Below are 18,701 nucleotides of genomic sequence, written 5' to 3' on the forward strand. Positions count from 1 at the left end.
GAACCCACAGGGATCCTGCCAGCAGCTAATGCAGCAGTTTGAAATGTATCGGGCTCTTTGGGCATTTCAGGACTGATGGGATCAATGCTTTATGCTGAAGGGCAGCTTCCTGCTGCTCTGGACCTTCACTCCCCCACCCCTGCTGCTCACTGCCATGTGGGTGGAAATGCTGGCACAGCAGAGGCTTGAAATAGAAGTCACATTAGGATGACCAGGTTGCCTCTAGTTTGAGAATGGGTGTGAAGGGATGGGTCCTACCCCAAAATTAAGAGAACACAAACTCCAGGTATGGTCCAAACTCACCTCCTTCGCCGTAGGCCATGGACAAGGTCTGTATGTTGTTGTGGATCAAAACTAGAACTCCAATCTGCCTGGGACTGGGTTGAGACATGTTGGCACGGCAACATACAGCACAGGCAGCACTCATCTGCGGTGTAGATACACGGTGCCTTCCAATTACCAATGCTCTGATTCAGCACCTATCCCCAGCCTTAAATTAACCCCCACATAATATCAGTATCCCTGCTTCAACTCTCCAGCACTCCAGCTGTGTATTCCCTGCAGTAGCTCCTGTCACTGTCTCTGAGGTGTCCCTCTTGTTAAAGGAGTAAGAGTACCAACAAAAGACATTTAGTGGGTCAGTATCCGCCCTTCTACTTGACTCCTTCTGTGCCACAACAATGGATGCACCAACTTCGTGGGATTTCTTCTTTCTGCTGCCCCAGGCAGCCTACAACTCTCTGCTCAGAGTGCTATACCTCTCTGAGGGTGGGACACCTCTGCTAAGGGAGAACAGGGAGTTTGGTGGTCACTCTCTGTCTGTAATGGGATAACAGTTGGCCTAACTTTTTCCTCTAAATCAACCACCTGGTACTGCAGGGAGAGTACAGGTAGCAACTGTCATGGTATAATCCCCACTCTGAACCTTAGCGTCCAAAAGATGGGGTACCAGCATGAATTCCTCTAAGCTCAATTACCAGCTTAGAACCTGTAGCGCTGCCACCAACCAGGAATTCTAGTGCCTGGTACACTGGTCCCCCCAAAACCTTGCCCGGGGACTCCCAAGACCCAGACCCTCTGCATCTTAACACAAGGAAAGTAAACCCTTTCCCTCACGCTTGCCTCTCCCAGGCTTCCCCTCCCTGGGTTACCCTGGAAGATTACTGTGATTCAAACTCCTTGAATCTTAAAAGAGAGAGGAAAATTCACCATCCCCCCTCCTTCTCTCTCCTCCTCCCATACTCTCCCTGAGAGAGAAAGTAATCCTAACACAGAGAGAAAATTAACCTTTCTCTCCCCCTTCCCTCCTTTCTCCCCACCAATTCCCTCGTGGATCCAGACCCAGTCCCCTGGGGTCTCACCAGAATAAAAAAACAATCAGGTTCTTAAACAAGAAAAACTTTTAATTAAAGAGAGAAAAACAGTAAAAATTATCTTTGTAAATTTAAGATGGAATATGTTACAGGGTCTTTCAGCTATAGACACTGGGAATACCCTCCCAGCCTAAGTATACAAGTACAAATTAAAATCCTTTCAGCAAAATACAAATTTGAACTCCTTCCAGCCAAATACACATTTGCAAATAAAGAAAACAAACGTAAGCCTAACTCGCCTTATCTATCTAGTACTTACTATTCTGAGCACATAAGAGCCTGTATCAGAGAGATTGGAGAGAAATCTGGTTGCACATCTGGTCCCTCTGAGCCCCCAGAGTGAACAACAACCAAATTCTAACAGCACACACAAAAACTTCCCTCCCTCAAGATTTGTAAGTATCCTGTCCCCTGATTGGTCCTCTGGTCAGGTGACAGTCAGGTGACAGCCAGGCTCACTGATCTTGTTAACCCTTTACAGGCAAAAGAGATATGAAGTACTTCTGTTCTATTAACTCTTACTTATCTGTTTATGACAGCAACTTACTTGATCTGTGGGGAGTCTGTGTAGCCTGGAGTCTTGCAGAAATAAGAGCCTTAGAGGGAGGTCTTTAGGGGGGAGAGTGGAGGCCTGCGGGGAAGAGTGGGGAGCAGAGACACAGAGGGAGGAGGTGGGGAGGGAAGCAGCCTCCTAGAGTGAGGTGTTGTGGGGGAAGAGAGGAAATCAGGGTTTGTTTATAACAAACTCTGAGTTTTTCAGCTCAACCTCTGCAAATACTGACCCCGGAAGGAGAAGGACTGGGGGTCTCTATCCACGGTGCTGCCACTGTTTTTGCAAGCAGCAGAATTCTGGCTAGGGCTGGAGCCAGTCACCATAGATGTCAGATTCTCGAGCTCAGTTGTGCATTTGAGACTTCGGATTGGCTGCCTGTCCCCATTGCCCAACCTGGAGCTGAGCAGCCAGTCAGAACCGCTGCAGGCCAAGCTCTTTCCCCCTCCTCCAGCAACCCCAACATTCTGGGAAGAGGGAGCAGAAAGAGACTGGCAGGTCAGGTCCCCCCTTCCCCTCCTTTGAGCAATGGGGACAGCTCCTCTGGTACCTCCCTGCTATCAGCCTCCTGTCAGGGTCTCTAACCCAGATGGCAAAGTTCGTTGTCTGACCGCGAGAGAGACAGGCAACACCAGCAAGGTCCGATCAAAAGCTCTTTATTGACAAGTGCACGCATCAATAGAGAGCAGCTCGTCTCCCGAGAGAACCAGCCCGCTCTTTACATCTTAGTATAAGCCTATATAGACAGTTCCGTCGTGTCATAAATTATTCACTGGAGCAACCCACCCCTTCTAACAACTAGAAACTAGACACCTTTAGTATACATGCATGCCTAAAGTTAGAAATGTAGGGCAGTTAAAAACAAACAAACGAACAAAACCAGGGAGTGAAGACAAGGAGGCTGGGAAACTAGGGCTCTTATCAGTTCTTCGAACAAGCTGCTCCCAACACAGCACATCTGGTACTATGCCAGGAATGCAGCTTCTCTCTTATCTCACTTTTTCCCAGCGCTTGTGAGACATGCTGCTGCTTCTCAGTGTTTTCCACTCAGGGATTACCCACAAACCTCTGTTAGCCTGACTTTGGTCAGGTTGGCATACCTGGTTTTGTCTGCTATATCTTTATTCAGGCCTAACACTCCCTTGGGCAAAGGCAGGTGATGAGCCCCTGGATATGCCCCATCCCCCCTGCAAGCACCCCAGGCCTGGGAGGGAGGAGTGAAGAACCTCAGGAGGAGCAGAGCAGAGATGAGGCTGGGGACACAGGGGTGTGAACTGATAGGGACCGAATTAATTGCCGAGCAGGAGGTGGGTTAGATGGGCAGGAGGAACTCTTGCACAAGGGCCAAAATCGCCTGTCCCCATACATTTGGGAGGTGGGCGGCACTAACTACACACGCACACACGCTGGACAGGGGGAGTTCAAGTCAAAACATGGGACAAAAAATTCACAATACCGTAAAATCTTCTTTAAAAAATCTCATGTTTTTTGATGTCCTGAGGTTGGTGTAAGGAGCCCTGGGTTTTTCAGCTCAGCCTCTGCAAATACTGACTGTGGAAGGAGAAACACCTGGGTGTAGGGGGCGGGCAGTGATTCCCAGCCACAGCTCGGGTGGGGGTGGGATTCTGATGGGGTGGAGTGTAAACTCCTGAGCCAAATGAAAAGGGTATGGGGGCAAGTTAATGGTTATGTGGAGGGTAAAGGACAAAGCAGCTAGCCTCTGAGTACCATGCAGAGGTAACTGGCTTTTTATTATTTCCAGAGCACTGTGTGCAAATACACCTCTACCCTGATATAACACTGTCCTTGGGAGCCAAAAAATCTTACCGTGTTATAGGTGAAACCGCATTATATCGAACTTGCTTTGATCTGCCGACGCGCGCAGCCCAGCCCTGTGGAGCGCTGCTTTACCACGTTATATTCAAATTTGTGTTATATCGGGTCATGTTATATCGGGGTAGAGGTGTATGAGGATTTTATAACAGCAGCCCCCTCTGAGCCACCCACTCCCTAGACACAACTAAAGTGTTAACAGCAGAAAGATCATTGGGTCCCAGTAGGGGTGGGTGGGACCCTGCTTGATCTCCCCTGATGGGGTCACAAAAGGGCAAGAAATGGACAAAACCTTAAAGAAACCTTAGGTGGTGATTTGATTCCACAGATGAGCTTTGAACTCCCAGCACACCAGCCTTAGACTGCAGTCCTGGGACTCAAATATTGGAAATTTCGTTCTCAGCTGTGAATAGGGTGACCAGACAAGTGTGAAAAATCAGGATGGGGTGGGGGGTAATAGAAGCCTATATAAGAAAAAGACCCAAAAATCGGGACATCTGGTAACCCTAGCTGTGAATCTACATCCTTCATTGGGTGTTTAATGTGTTACTGTATTGCCTTCCCCTGGTAGGTTCTCTTGGAGAATACAGGCTGTTTGGTTACCTAGGATCAGTAATTCCACATTAGTGAATTTGGGGCCCACCTTCAGTCGTGGCAGTGGCCTCTGGGTTAGTGATCTGCATGGCATGGCTGTTATTATTGGGGGGTGTTGCCCCTGAGGTTAGGCTTTGCAATGACCTCCTAAATGCATGACGCAACCTTTTTCAGGCGCTCCGCCTTCCCATACTGATGGAACACAGGAGGAAAATGCAACATTCTGTTATGAAGCTGCATTGAAACATGTTACATTTCAGCTTTGCTAGCAGTCCCTCCCCAGGGGTCAAGACACCTGACCAGGGCTATGACTAGAGCTGCTTTGCACAGGAAACTTGGTTTTGCCAGGCTCAGCTTCCTCACACCAGCAGGTGGCAGGAGTGTTGCATCAAAAACCCGTGGAGAGTGGCCTTGGGTAGGTTCTCTCTGGTTTGCCAAGGGCTCTGGCTGGGATATTCCATCCCAGATTGTGGTCCCTGTAACAGAAAATTGGGTGGTGAGGAGATGCAGGACTCTGCTTGGTTTGTAAAGGACATCCCTGTCCCTGGAGAAAATAGACATTCAGGTTGAAAGCTGAGAATTCCATCAAGGGCTAAACAGAAAACAAGTGACTCCAAAAAAGTAGGCAGCAGCACGATGCTGAGTGAAGGCAGCCTTTTAAGTCACCCAGGCAGCCGGCAGACTGAGGGGCTGTGGAGTTGGGGGAAATGAAAACCACAGCACTCCCTTGAGAGAGCCGAGAACATGCGTTGATAAACCATGATGCAGCTGGCCTGCGTGTCCCTTTAAGAGCTTGGTTGGCTCTGTGCCATCTCTGTGCCCATCCCGCCTCTCTGTGATACGTAGCTCTTGCCTAGTCTCCTCGCACGCTGCCGTCTGTGATTTCCTTCTCTGCCTCAGCTGCTACCATCCCAGGCAGGATGGCCTCTCAAGGCCCCCTGAAGCTGGAGGAGAAGCTGGTCTGCTCCATCTGCCTGGAGATGTTTGGGACAGCAGTGACCATGCCCTGTGGGCACAACTTCTGCATGAAGTGTATCAACAACCACTGGGACAAGGAAGAGCAGGAGGCGCCACCAGGTGAGAAGGACTACACCTGTCCCGACTGCAGGAAACGCTTCGAGAAGCGGCTGGAACTCAGGAAGAATGTCGCCCTTTGCAGCGTGGTGGAGCTGGTCAGGTCTGGGGAAGTACAGGCCTTCAGCGCCGAGAGGAAAACCCCCGCCAATGGAAGGAGGTGCTCCAGGCATGGGAGGCCCCTGGAGCTGTACTGCCAAGAGGACAAGATGTGCATCTGCTGCGTGTGCACAGTAAAGGAGTGCCGGGACCACCACAGGGTCCTGTTCGAGGAGGAGCGCAAGAGAAAGGAGGTAGGTCTGGGCTGTGTCTCCCCTGTAATCTGCTCCCAGTCTGCAGGGCCATGGCGAGAGAGATCAGCTCTCCTGCCTGGCTCTGTATCAGTCCTGCGGGTGGGTGGGTGAGTGTGCTCTCCTCGTTGAAGCAGAAGTTTGGCACCCGGGGCACTATTCCTGCCCGTGGCTTGCTGTGTGGCCTGGCTAAGTTGTTTACCCTCTGCATGCCTCAGGTTCCCTGTCTGTGAAAGAGGCAATACATCCATGCCCTCTCTAGTGACCCCTGGACGAAAGGAGAAATACGAGTACAAAGTATTCACGTGTTTAACTAGACCAAGGCTCAGCAGAACTGGCAGATGTTGCAGCATATTTGGACACTAAATAGTTAATAGTGTCATACTGCTGTCTGGTGACCAGTTCCTGGAGTTCCTCCCAGCCTTCCTGTGTGCGTGCGCGTGCGTGCAGCCAGTCCTGAGCTGCACAGGGAGACCCAACAGACCTTAGAACATATGCAGCATCTGCTCCCCCACGGCAGCAAGAGGGGCAAAAGGCGACAAATGTCCTTCCTCTGATGAGGTAGCTGAGAAGGTTGGATTATGACGAGATGTGAAGTCATGGCCAAAGGAATGAATTGTATTTAGAAATCACAGTCCTCTGCTGGTTGGCTGCACCTGCTGCCCGGAATGTCAGGGGAGAGACCCAGCCTTGCAGAGGTGGAAGGACTGCGTCCAAATTCGTATCGCCTGGTGCTGCCTTTCAGCAGCCTAGTGCTGTAGCCATCACGTAGCATCAAAGCTGAGTGGTTTCCTCTGAGCGCGTGTGTACGGTGGAGCTAGGAGGATTTGCAGAAGGGAAATAAAAGGGTTTCCAGGTCAGGTAGCCCTCTCCAGAGACCTGCATTCTGTACCCATGTGACCCAGGACAATGCTGTCCCCTTCTGTGCCTCAGTTTCCCCTGCTGTAAAAGTAGGATGCTGATACTTACCTTCCTTTGTGAGGTGCTTTCAGACCTGTGCACCCAAAGTGCCGTATAAGAGCTAATTATCCACATTGCTCAGGACGGTGGAATAAAGGAGGATGAGAAAGGCTGTGGGAGCTTTTGCTGGGGAGTGGGGTTTGTTGGGGGATCTGTGGAGGATATATGGATATTTGTAGAGGGGATAAATGTTGACTAGGTGCTGAGGGTGCCCAGGGTGGCAGGGACACGTATTACTCTGTGCACACTGATGGATAGTAATGGGTGGTTATTGAAAGTGAGCTGGTCAGTGAGGTAAGGTTACTGTACTGCTGTGGTGGGTTATTAGAAAGTCCTGTTTGACTGTATCAGTGTAACTTAATGGGGGGCTGTGGACAGGGCACACAGGAAAGACACACAACAGAGCCTGTGAGCAGCCCTGGGCACATGCTTGGAAGACACCATGGTAAGCTGTTAGCTTCATGGATCCTGTCCATGGGTGGCAGGTGAACCACAGGCTTGAGGAGGTTAGCCCCCCGCCCTCCCCTGGCCCAGAGTGCCAGGCAGGCAGCACGCCCCCCACCCCCAGCTAAAGTTGCCAGGTGTCCGGTTTTTGACCAGAACACCCAGTCAAAAAGGGACCCTGGTGGCTCAGGTCAGCGCCGCTGACCAGACTGTTAAAAGTCTGGCTGGTGGCACAGCAGGGCTAAGGCAGACTCCCTACCTGGCTCCACGTGGCTACCCGGAAGTGGTAACATGTCCCTTAGCTCCTAGGCAGAGGTGCTGCCCCCACCCCAAGTGCCAGCCATGCAGCTCCCTTTGGCTGGGAACTGCGGCCAATGCAAGCTGCGGGGACAGTGCCTGCAGGCGAAGGTAGTGCGCACAGCCACCCGGCCATGCCTCTGCATCGGAGCTGAGGGACATGTTGCTGCTTCCAGGGAGCCACCCGAGGTAAGGACTGTCCGAAGCCCGCTCCCTGCACCCCCTCCCACACCCTCATTTCTGGCCTCACCCTGGAGCCCACATCCTGAGCCCAGAACTGGTATCCCCTGCCACACCCCAAACGCCTACCCCAGTCTGCAGCCTACTCCCACACCCTGAATCCCTCATTTCTGGCCCCCTCCTGGAACCCACACCCCCTCCCATGCCACACACCCCTGTCCCAGCCCTGAGCTCCCTCCTGCACCCAAACTCCCTCCCAGAGCCCAATCCCCCTATTGCACCCTAACCCCTCATGCCCAGCTCAGAACCCCCTCCCACACTCCAAACCCCTCATCCCCGGCCCCACCCCAGATCACGCACCCCCAGCCAAAGCCCTGTCCCATACCCCGGCCCCTTCTGTACCCTGAACCCCTCGTTTCTGGCCCCATCCTGGAGCCCTCACCAACTCCTGCATCCCAACCCCCTGTCCCAGCCTGGTGAAAATGAGCAAGTGAGTGAGGGTGGGGGAGAGTGAGCGACAGAGGGAGGGGGGATGGAGTGAGTGGGGGTGGGGCCTCAGGAAAGGGGTGAGATGGGGCGGAGCCTCGGAGAAGGGGTGGGCAGGTGGCAGGGTAAGAGTGTTTGGTTTTGTGCAATTAGAAAGTTGACAACCCTGCCCCCAGCCTGAGCACTGTGCAGGCGGCACAGCCCCAAGCACTGGAGCACCAGGCAGGCGACACGAGCCATCCCCTGGCCCTAGCCACAGGCCATCCCCCACTAGCACTAGCACGGGGCCCCGGCCACAGGGGATGGAAGAGCTTCAGCAGAGAGTGGCAGGAAGCGGGAAGGGTCTGGGGGTGAAAGGCCTGGTCTGAGAGTGGGAGAATCACATGATCCCAGGTGATGGGCACGTGGAGAGATCAGAGGGGCAGTTTGCCCAGTATTGTGACACTGAATATTTGTCTCACATCACACTTTGGGATCCGGCCTCTTTCGCAGGTCCTTTTAGAAGAGTCTCTGGTGAAAACCCAGGAGGAAACAGTAAAGACCGAAAAGGAGATCCACAAACTGGAGGAACAAACTGGCACCATAAAGGTAGTGAGGCAAAGGCAGTCACCCCTCCCCACAGCTGGGATGCAGGGGGCTGGCGACGAGTGCTGCTCCCTCTGGACAGGGCTTGGGAAGGAAGCCACCCAACTGCAGTCACATCAATTCTTTGCCTTGTCATTTCCATTGATTTTTTTTCTCTACCCAGGATTCTTCAGAGAGGCTGAAATCAGGGATTTTGCAGAAGTTTGCCCACCTGATGAAAGTACTGGAGGAGTGCCAGAGGGGGGCCGTGGACAAGATCGAGCAAGAGCAGGCCACTGCCTTAGGGCAAGTGGAGGAGAACTGGAGCCAGCTGCAGGATCATCTGGCCATGCTCACCCAGCACCAGCAAAAGGTCCAGGAGCTGCTCACCTGTGTGGATGACATGAAATTCCTAGAGGTATTGGTGCCCGCCCAGCCATGAGTGGGGGAGCTGCAACTACCCTGTGGCCATTAGCCTGGTCACCTGTACTCCAAAGGCAATTTCACTCTCTGTATAATGCCCTGTCCACGCAGGCAGCTGAACCAGTCTCAACGCCAGCTAAGAGGGTGCGTAACATCTGCTCAGGAAGAGAGCCTCCGGTGTATGGAGGATAGGTCCATCAATGGCTATGAGCCAAGATAGGCAGAGATGCAACCCCATGCTCTGGATGTCCCTGGCGTCTGACTTCCAGAAGCTGGATCACTCATTGATTGCCTGTTCTGTTCATTCCCTCTGAACACCTGGCACTGGCCACTGTCAGAAGACAGGATAGTGGGCTAGATGGACCATTCATTTGACCCAGTAAGGCTGTTCTTGTGTTCTCTACACTATGTCCAGCCAGAACCATGTTAGGAACGACTCCCCCCACACACACTCATTTCTCCCTTCCCTGCACGCACACAGTGGAAACTGAGTCTGACTCTATAAAGTGGCTGGCTGGCAATGTTAATATTGTAAAGTATGGACTAGAGATGGGCAGGGCCGGCTCTACAGTTTTCACCACCCCAAGCAGTGCACCGAATTGCCACCGCGGGCGGAGGGGGGGCAGTCCGTGTGCCCTGGGGGCGCCAGGTGTGTTTCCGCGGCGGCGGCAATTCGGCGGTAGCTTCTATGTGTAGCTAAACATAGAAGGTGCTGCCTAATTGCGCCGCCGCGGAAACGCAAGTGCCACCGTAAGGGCACACGGGCTGCCCCCGCTGTCCGTGGCGGCAATTCAGTGCGCTGCTTGGGGGCAAAACAACAGGGACTGCCACCCCTTGCAGATTGCTGCCCCAAGCACCAGCTTGGAATGTTGGTGCCTGGAGATGGGCCTAATCCAATTCCTGACCCTGAAACATTGGCGTGCTCGAAACGTGACCCTGGGCATGGACCAGCGGTTTATGAATAGCCCCCATTTTCCCAATGAGCGAAAGTCTAATCCCGTTACAGAGCAGCCCTGCATTTTTCAATCAGGATCCAGATTCTACGTTTGCAGCTGAAAAGGGCCCATTGTCAGCTGAACCCAACCTTTCTCTGCCGTACTCTGGTGGTTTGTAAAGGACTCTTGTGCAGGGGAGTGGGGAGTGCGGGCAGACCCGAAGCAACCCCATGCTACCAAGCATGCTCGGTGCCTCTTGAGCTTTGCTGCAGCTATTACTGGCAAACACCTTCTTGCGGGAAGATGGTGCATGTGACCTCCCCCTAGGGACTGCATGAGGCACTGAGGCATGCAAATTATGTATCTAATTATATCGAATGCCGTATTACAAGGCGACAACGTATCCTTGCTCGGGGAGCTGTGTTCAGTTTCTCCCTCCCTTCCCAGACAATACAGAAAGATCCAGATGAGGGCAATGGAAATAGTTAGAGGCCTGTGGGGGAAGGAAGAGGATTCATTTTAGGGTTGCCAACTTTCTAACTGCTGAAAACTGGACACCCTGCCGCACTCCTGCCCCCACCTCTTCCCCAGGCCTCGCCCCTGCTCACTCCTCCCCTTGTTCTGGGACTCACCTGCTTGCAGAGCTGGGCTGGGAAGAGCTGATATGGAGCCTTCCCACCTGCCCAACTGGGACGGAGAGGGGAAGTCGGTCCCCAGAACAAGGGGCCGGGGTGGGGAAATCGGGGCAGACAAGATTACACACACTCATACACACCAACCTCTCTGCCAGAGAGCTAGAGCTAGCCGAGAGCAGCCAGCCACTTCTGTCCATGAGCAACTCTGCCTGGCTCCAGCTGCAACTGCTGTGCATCCTGCCCTGTGGAGGCAGATGCTGGTTACTGTGGGTAACAGGACTTTTAGTGTCCAGTCAGCACTGCTGACTGGACACTGCCAGGTTCCCTTTCCAACCAGACTTTCCAACTGAAAACCAGTCACCTGGCAGCCCTAATTAGAGTGTTCTACCCTGATGCTGCTCCGTAAAGGCCCCTGTACAGAGGAACATCACCTATTCTGACAGTGATAGGAGCAGTGAACATAGCTGAGCTATAGGCATAGCCCAGGGCAAGCCATTCAGCACCGTGAAGTAGCAGGGTTACTGAGGGTCCCTGGAGCAGATGAATTGGGGAAGTAGATGCAGATGACAAGGGACATGATGACTGTGCCTTCCCCTTTCCATAAAGAAGGGGGTTTCTGAGCTGTTGCACCACCGAGCCTCCAGTCTGAATGCCAGTATGTGCTGCATTTCCTCTCCTCTTCCTGTCCCGCGCAGGAATTCCTGCTGCACCCTTCTCCAGGCAGCCTGGGATTTTTGCCAGCTGTTGAATTCAATGTGGCCAGCGCGGTGGATTCCACTGCTAAGATCCTCACCGAGGTCTCTAGACTTTTGCTGGAGGATTTGCCCAACTCCCTGAACCCAAAGGCGGCTGATGCTGAAACCAAAGGTAAGCTCTTCCCTTGGGGACCTTCCCCCCACTGCCCAGCTGGATACCAAGTCACTGTCCCACCCGTGCCTGTATAAATCACCTCTCTGCAGTGGAACTGCTGTAGATATGCTGAGCCAACGTGCAAGGGGGCGTGGGGGTGGGGACGGGGACGTCTCACCATTCACATCCCTGTCTGCGGGAACAGTTCCTTCCTTGTTTCTAGAGCTTTCCCTTTCTCTTTTGCTCTGCAGAGTTAACCAAGCCAAAGGCGCTTGCTGTGATGAAGGCAGGACCAGCCCTTCCTGAGTGTGAATTAAGAGTGGAGCTTCTGAAGGGTGAGGCAGTTCTGGGTCTGAATAACTCAGAATAACATACGCTGGGAGCCAGCTATGCGGGTGGGTGGGAAGAGTAGGAAAGTGTGTCTATAATCTATGAAGGGGACTGGTGGTTCCTTCTTGGACTGGTAACAACCTAGCAATTTAGCAAGCCAAGGCCATGCCTCAGGGGGATCTGAGTTACCATTTTAGAAGAGAATCTGCACTCCCTAGGCAGGATGGTTTTGGGCTTGGCTGCACTTGCGAGTTACAGCACCATAAAGGAGCCCCAGGTGCTCTAGCTCACTCCCCGTCCACACTGGCAAGGCACGTAGAGCACTCTGACTCCGCGGCTACAGCGCTGCTGGGACTCCACCTTGGTGAGTGAAATAACATTTGCTGCGCCTTGGCTACAACGCCCGGGCATCAGTGTGAACCAAGTGTTGCATTACTGCGCTCTGATCGGCCTCAGGAAAAGTCCCATAATCCCCTTAAGTCCAGTAGTCACTTTTGTCATTGTTTGGAACTCCTGGAGGAATGCGGAAATGCCCTTTCAAAGCTCTGTTCCTGACAGCCGGCATGCAAGCCATGTTGTGTGAGAGAGAGAGAGGCGGAGGGGAGAGGGAGGTCTGCTGCTGTCTGAACTTACAAGACACCATGCTGACATGTTCTCAGCCCTCCCAAAACCCACTCTCTCTCCCCCCACATGCACACAACCATAGGCGCCGACTCCGTGGGTGCTCCGGGGCTGGAGCACCCACGGGGAAAAATTGGTAGATACTCATCACCCAACAGCAGCTCCCTGCCCCCCCCCCCGCCCAGCTCACCTCTGCCTCCGCCCCGCCCCCGCCTCCTCCCCATCCCCTGAGCACGCCACAGGCCCATTTTTTCCCCCTAGCTCCCAGCGCTTGCATCACAAAACAGCTGTTTTGCGCAGCTGGGAGGGAGGGGAGAGGAGGGGAAACATGGCACGCTTGGGGAAGAGACAGGACTGGGGCAGGGATTTGGGGAAGGGGTCCAATAGGGGCAGGGAGAGGGCAAAGTTGGGGCAGGGACTTTGGAGAAGGGCTTGGAATGGGGGCGGGGCAGGGATGGGGAAAGGGTGGAGTCGGGGTGGGGATGGGGGGGCATGAGCACCCACCAGCACTGGGGAAAGTTGGCGCCTATGCACACAAAACACTCTCTGTCATACTCCACCCCACCCTTCCCATTTTAAAAGCACATTGCAGTCACTTGCATGCTGGGATACCTGCCCATAATGCACCACTCCCAGTGCCGCTGCAAGTGCCGCAAATGTGGCCACGCCCGTGTGTTTGAAGCTGTCAGTGGACAGATTGGAGCGCTTTCCCTACTGCGCTCTCCAAAGGCTGGTTTAACTCAAAGCGCTCTTCATCTGCAAGTGTAGCCATGCCCTGAGTGTGACTAAAGTGACCTGGAGTTTATCCCTGCTTCTGACACGGGCTTCCTGGGTGACTTTGGGCACGGCTGTATCTCAACTGCCCTAACAATATGGGATCAGAATACTCCGTTGCCTCACAAGGGAGCATGGGACTTCAGTCATCCGTGTGTGCAAAGGGCTTTGAGATCTTCAGATAGAAGTTAACATTGTTAGTAGCTTAAAAGGCACAAATACCTCAGCTACCTTTACTTAGGCCGGGTCTACACTACACACCTACATCAATATAACTACATCACTAGGGGTGTGAAAAGTCCATGCCCCTGAGCAACATAGTTATATCAACCTTAACGCCCCTGTGTAGCCAGTGCTCTGTCGCGGGAAAGCTTCTCCTGTCAACATAACTATTGCCTCTCGGGGAGGTGGATTAACTACGCAGACAGGAGCAGCGTAGGAGTGTCTACACTCAGGGCCGGCTCCAGGCCCCAGCGCGCCAAGCGCGTGCTTGGGGTGGCATGCCGCGGGGGGCACTCTGCCTGTTGCCGGGAGGGCGGCAGGCGGCTCTGGTGAACCTCCCGCAGGCGTCCCTGCGGAGGATCCGGTGGTCCCACGGCTCCGGTGGAGCATCCACAGGCACGCCTGCGGGAGGTCCACCGGAGCCGCGGGACCAGCGGACCCTCTGCAGGGACACCTGCGGGAGGTCCACCGAAGCCGCGGGACTGGCGAGCGGCAGAGTGCGCCCCACAGCATGCCGCCATGCTTGGGGAGGCAAAATGGCTAGAGCCGGCCCTGTTTACACTTAAGCAGTACAGTGGCACAGCTGCACGGGTGTACGTGGAGACAAGCCTTTAGTGGACCTTTTAGTTACAAGGGACCTAATTCTCCCACTGCAATCATCAGGAATTCCTTGTCCCCCAGGGTGGGAGAATGGGGGCCATGGTAAGTTGTAGAACCAGATTAATTTCAGAATACCGCCTGTGGGTGGGAGTCCCTCTCTTTTACACACACACTCTCACTCTCTCTCTCTCTCCCCTCCTCCCCCACCCCCGCCCGGCAAGCGTCAGGTGCCTGCTCCCGCCCAGCCATATTTAGGCACAGAACTTTCCATGGGGAATGCTGAGAAGCTTAATCACTGCAAGCAGCTGCCTGGCACAGAGCAGGGATTCATCTTGGCTGGTCACATCTGAACTGCACGTCTCGTGGCACAGCGCAGAATTGAAGTGACGGGGCAGCCAGTCCACAGAGAGCTGCTCCAGACGTAGGGGAAAGAGGTAGCACCCTCCCAGTACATTTGACCCACCCAGCCCCAAATCTGAATTGATCCGGGCAGTCTCCTGGACTCTGCTCCCTTGTTTTAAGAACTTTGTGTCCCCTGGATGTTATTGCTTTACATCTTTTCCCATGTCTACCTCTCTGAGCAGTCACCCAGCTGCATTTCAGTCCCCGGGTCTTCAGTTTGGCTTGGTTAGTTCTTGCTTTCAAAAAAACCCAGCCCTTTGAGAAAGGGGCTGAGAACCAGGAACTTCTGGCTTCTAGTCTCAGCTCTGATGCCAATTCCTAGAGTATCCTTTTAACCCTCTCCACCCCGGCTTCCTCATCTGTAAAACAGGGGTGTTAGTATTTACTACATACATTTCTAATATACCCATCACCACAGTGCCTGGAAGATCAGTTATTAATACTTACAGCGCAGGGCTGTTACGGGGATTGGTTAATGTCTGTAAAGAGATGTATTCATAAGCAGTGCCACAGAATGTTTGAAACATTATTAATTGTAATCATGTTATTTATTATTAATAAACGAAGGTCCATAGGCACTAACTGAGCAAGGTTATCTCCAGGCAGGGCTCCAGTGACTGGGGAGCAGTAGCACCCCAACAGAGCTCAATGCATCTACTGGGAAATGCTGTGGATAGAGGAGAGCGGGAAATAGTTCTTAGGACCAGAACAAAGACAGTGCTGGCAGAAGGCCGCTGGCATCCTCCTCCTCCTCCTTTCAGAGGATCTCAAAGCACTTTGCAAGAATTCATTAATTTAACCTCCTGATACCCCCATGAGTCTCTCTATTCCCATTTTACTGCTGGGGAAACTGAGGCCTGGGGCGGGGACATGACCTGCCCAAAGTCGCACAACATGCCCATGCAAAAGCCAGGAACACAACCTAGAGCTCTTGACTCCCAGTCCTGTGCCTTATTCTCAAAATCACCCTGTCACCCAAACTTCCTTTGTGTTTTCCACCTTCAGAGAATTTTACATAGCTGAGTGATGCCTAGGCTGGATTCCTGACATAGGCAGGGGGTGGGAGTTGTGGGAGGAGGAAGGTTAAAGGAAAATTAAATTGTTCTTGCCCCCGTGGTTTACACTGTGTATGTCCATGTTGCCCACAGATCATCGAAATTTGACCTTCGACCCGGACACAGCCAATAGGTACCTGCAGCTGTCCAATCAGAACCAAAAGGCCAAGCACACCCATTCTCCTGATGGCCTTTGTCAGGATCATGCCAGCAGGTTTGAGCTGTGGCAGGTTCTGTGCAGCCAAAGCTATAGCCAAGGCCACCACTACTGGGAAGTCAGGATCTCCAGCCACTCCGTCATCCTAGGTGTAACATACAAGAAAATCCAGAGGAAGAAGCAAGCGGGTCGCTCCTTCAGCATCGGACTGGATGGACTGTCCTGGGGGCTGCAGATCCGGGAGGACTGCTACTTGGCATGGCACGAGGGCCGGTCGCATAAGATCAGGGCGCCCTTGTATAAATGCCTCGGAGTCAGCCTGGACTATGGCACAGGCATCCTGTCGTTCTATGGCATCGGGGACGAGATGAGGCTCCTCCACTCTTTCCACTGTGTCTTCACTGAGCCCCTCTACCCAGTCTTCTGGCTCTGCGAAGGCAGAGCCGTCACCCTTTGCCAACAGAACTGAGCCAGCGGCTGGGATGCAGAAGCCAAGCCATAGCCAGCGGGGCATATCCCACTTTGCAGCCAGCTGCCTGGCTTTATTCAGTGGGCAGACTTCTAAAGCTGTAGCGAGGACCGGAGGGGTCACAATGCAGTTGGTTCGACAGGGCCGAGGCGATGGGGCTCCAATGAGTTAAACGCAGGCAGATGAGGCGGGGACCCTGAAAAGCAAAGAAACGTGGCTGGAATGAAAATTGCTCACGTAGTTCAGCCATATGTAAATTAGAGTTAGGTGGCAGGAGACCTGCTTCCTTACCTGTCACAAGGATCTCCTGCTGGAAGAGCTGAAGCTAGTGGGATTCACAAGGCACCTGGCATCAGTCTTGTTGCATGTGGAATGTCATTGCCCGTCTCCAGGCCACATGACGTAACAGGGAGAAGTTAGGATCCTGTGGTGGCACCAGTGAAAGGGCTGCTGCTTGGGAGGCTCCGATGGGATGGTGGCAGGAAGGGAAATAGCACAGCTTGGTGTCCCAACCCTCATTTTCTCTGCCTCCCAGAACCTTGGACAATCACCTCCTGCTTTTAGTTCTGAAGAGCAGTTGCTATCAGAGAGGTGTCCTTGCATAGGCACTGACTCCATGGTGCTCCAGCCCTGGAGCACCCACGGAAAAAAAAATAGTGGGTGCTCAGCACCCACTGGCAGCCTCACTGATCAGCTCTGTCTCCTTCCCCTCCCCCTCCCTCCCAGCACTTCCTTCTCACCTCGATCAGCTATTCAGCAGCCTGCAGGAGGCACTGGGGAGGAGTGGGGGCAGGAAGAGATGGGGTGGGGGTAGAATGGGGTGGGAAGCGGCAGGGTGGGGAGAGGTTTGGGGGAAGGGGCGGAATGGGGGTCCAGCACCCCCAGAAAATCACAAAGTTGGCACCTATGTGTCCTTGCTAAGACACTCTTAGCTTATTGGAGAAGATGCCGGTGGGACAGGCCCTTCACCAACCTGCTGTAGAGGGCTGAGGAGGTGGTTACTCTGGTATTGCAAACTCTTAATCGAGGAAAGCTCCACTTTCCCCAAACCACCCATGTTCCGGGATGGTTCCAAGAAGAGATTCCAGTGTGGCCCCTTTCTAGCATGTGGGGCTGTTCTGGCACCAGGCCTCAGAACGTTCAGAGTACAGTGGGGATGGGGCGATGAGAGGGGAGCAGATTTTTCCTCTGCTCTGCAGACAGTCAATTCCCATGGTTGGGTTCTACTTGTTTTTAAAAGTTCCCCTCTGGAATAAAGCTCCGTTTTCTTATGCTGTGAGAGTTTGCCTGGGAGCTCAGGTCTGGTGAAAGGTGCTGGATCGACAGGAGGAAGTTCTAGCTATCCACAAAACAGACCCACTGTGGGCAGCAGTAGGCGAACTTTCCATCCCCCTGGCCTGGCCATGTGCCTCCCCAGGGGTCCCGTCCCATCCCTTTTGTGTGTGTCCTGGTTTCCTATGATTGAGTTCCCTACGGAGATTAATGTGTTTCTTCGTTTCAGCCAATGTGGTTTGGAAATGTAAGAGTTTGAGGGGGAAAAAAAAAGGAACCTTATACCCCACAAACCAGCTACCCTCTCCAGCAGCCCCTGCACTGGGCAGCATGAGGCTGTTGCTTTAACTGGCCAGGGCTTTGCTCTTCCCTATCACTCAGACTAGTCTGTGCTGAAGGGTGAAGCTGTGCCTTGCTGGGTGGCAGCACCGGTGCTGTTACCTTGCTTTGACAGGCCACAGGGAGGTTGGAAGCAATGGCCGACCATGCCCAGTGGTCCTTAGCTGAGAGCCTGCCTGCCGCTCAGCCCAGTCTGCCAAGCTTTGCTCTGTGCCTGCCCCTCATCCCCATCCTCCACAGCTCCCTTCCAGCCTGCACAGCTTCACCTCCCAGCCACGTGGTTGAAGTGACCCTAGGGGGCATTGTCTCAGTACCTTTTCCAGGATAAAGATTTGTTGCTCTCCTGCTACTAGTGGGTGTCTGGTACCACGGCCCTTGGTGATGCTCAGCAGAGAGGCTCGTGGAAGTATTGATGCACTAAATCTCCAGGGAGGTCCCCTGGCCCACATCCACTTTACACCAGGAGTGGATTTTGCCCAATGACTCTGCTGTCGCTGCTGGACTCTCACAGGTAATTTGCCTCTCTAGCTGCCCTGTTCGAAATGAGTTTGACCCTGATCCAGTTCCCAGCAGACAGGTATCCACAACCACGTCCCAAAATACCACCACTGCAGCTGGCATGATTTGGTGCCTGTGTTGGCAGCCTCACTGGAGATGGTGAAGGTCTGAAGCCTGAACACTGTCTCCCCCCTGCCCCACCTCACAGTGGACAGAGGCACATGAGTGGGGAAGCCTGCATTGCCGCTCCCTAAGCCATGCCATGTCTGTGCATAAATACAAGGCAGCTACACCCTGTCTCCTAGCCCCCAAACGGTCCATTATAACCCCCCTCTGTCCATATTCAATGCACACCTGTCCCAAACCCACCCCCCGTGGCTCTGGGGCCATTGATCACCCCCTCACCCAGCCCGCTTGGTAAACATGTCCTACTCAGGCCATGAGCTGAACACAGATAGTGCCATTCTGCGCCCTG

At 53.5% G+C, this 18,701-nt stretch overlaps 1 protein-coding gene across 1 annotated transcript; it reads left to right on the plus strand.

Moving 5' to 3' along the window:
• Positions 1-65: 65 nt before the first annotated feature.
• On the plus strand, positions 66-17,388 carry TRIM65 (tripartite motif containing 65). Its single transcript, XM_050919344.1, has 7 exons — positions 66-286; positions 4,525-5,717; positions 8,574-8,669; positions 8,830-9,063; positions 11,334-11,505; positions 11,739-11,822; positions 15,585-17,388. The coding sequence occupies exons 2-7, from the start codon at positions 5,271-5,273 to the stop codon at positions 16,115-16,117; spliced, it is 1,566 nt and encodes a 521-aa protein (XP_050775301.1). The 5' UTR covers positions 66-286; positions 4,525-5,270; the 3' UTR covers positions 16,118-17,388.
• The last annotated feature ends 1,313 nt before the right edge of the window (positions 17,389-18,701 follow it).

Source organism: Gopherus flavomarginatus, chromosome 12, assembly GCF_025201925.1.
Source record: "Gopherus flavomarginatus isolate rGopFla2 chromosome 12, rGopFla2.mat.asm, whole genome shotgun sequence".
In the NCBI taxonomy this organism is placed as follows: Eukaryota; Metazoa; Chordata; order Testudines; family Testudinidae; genus Gopherus; species Gopherus flavomarginatus.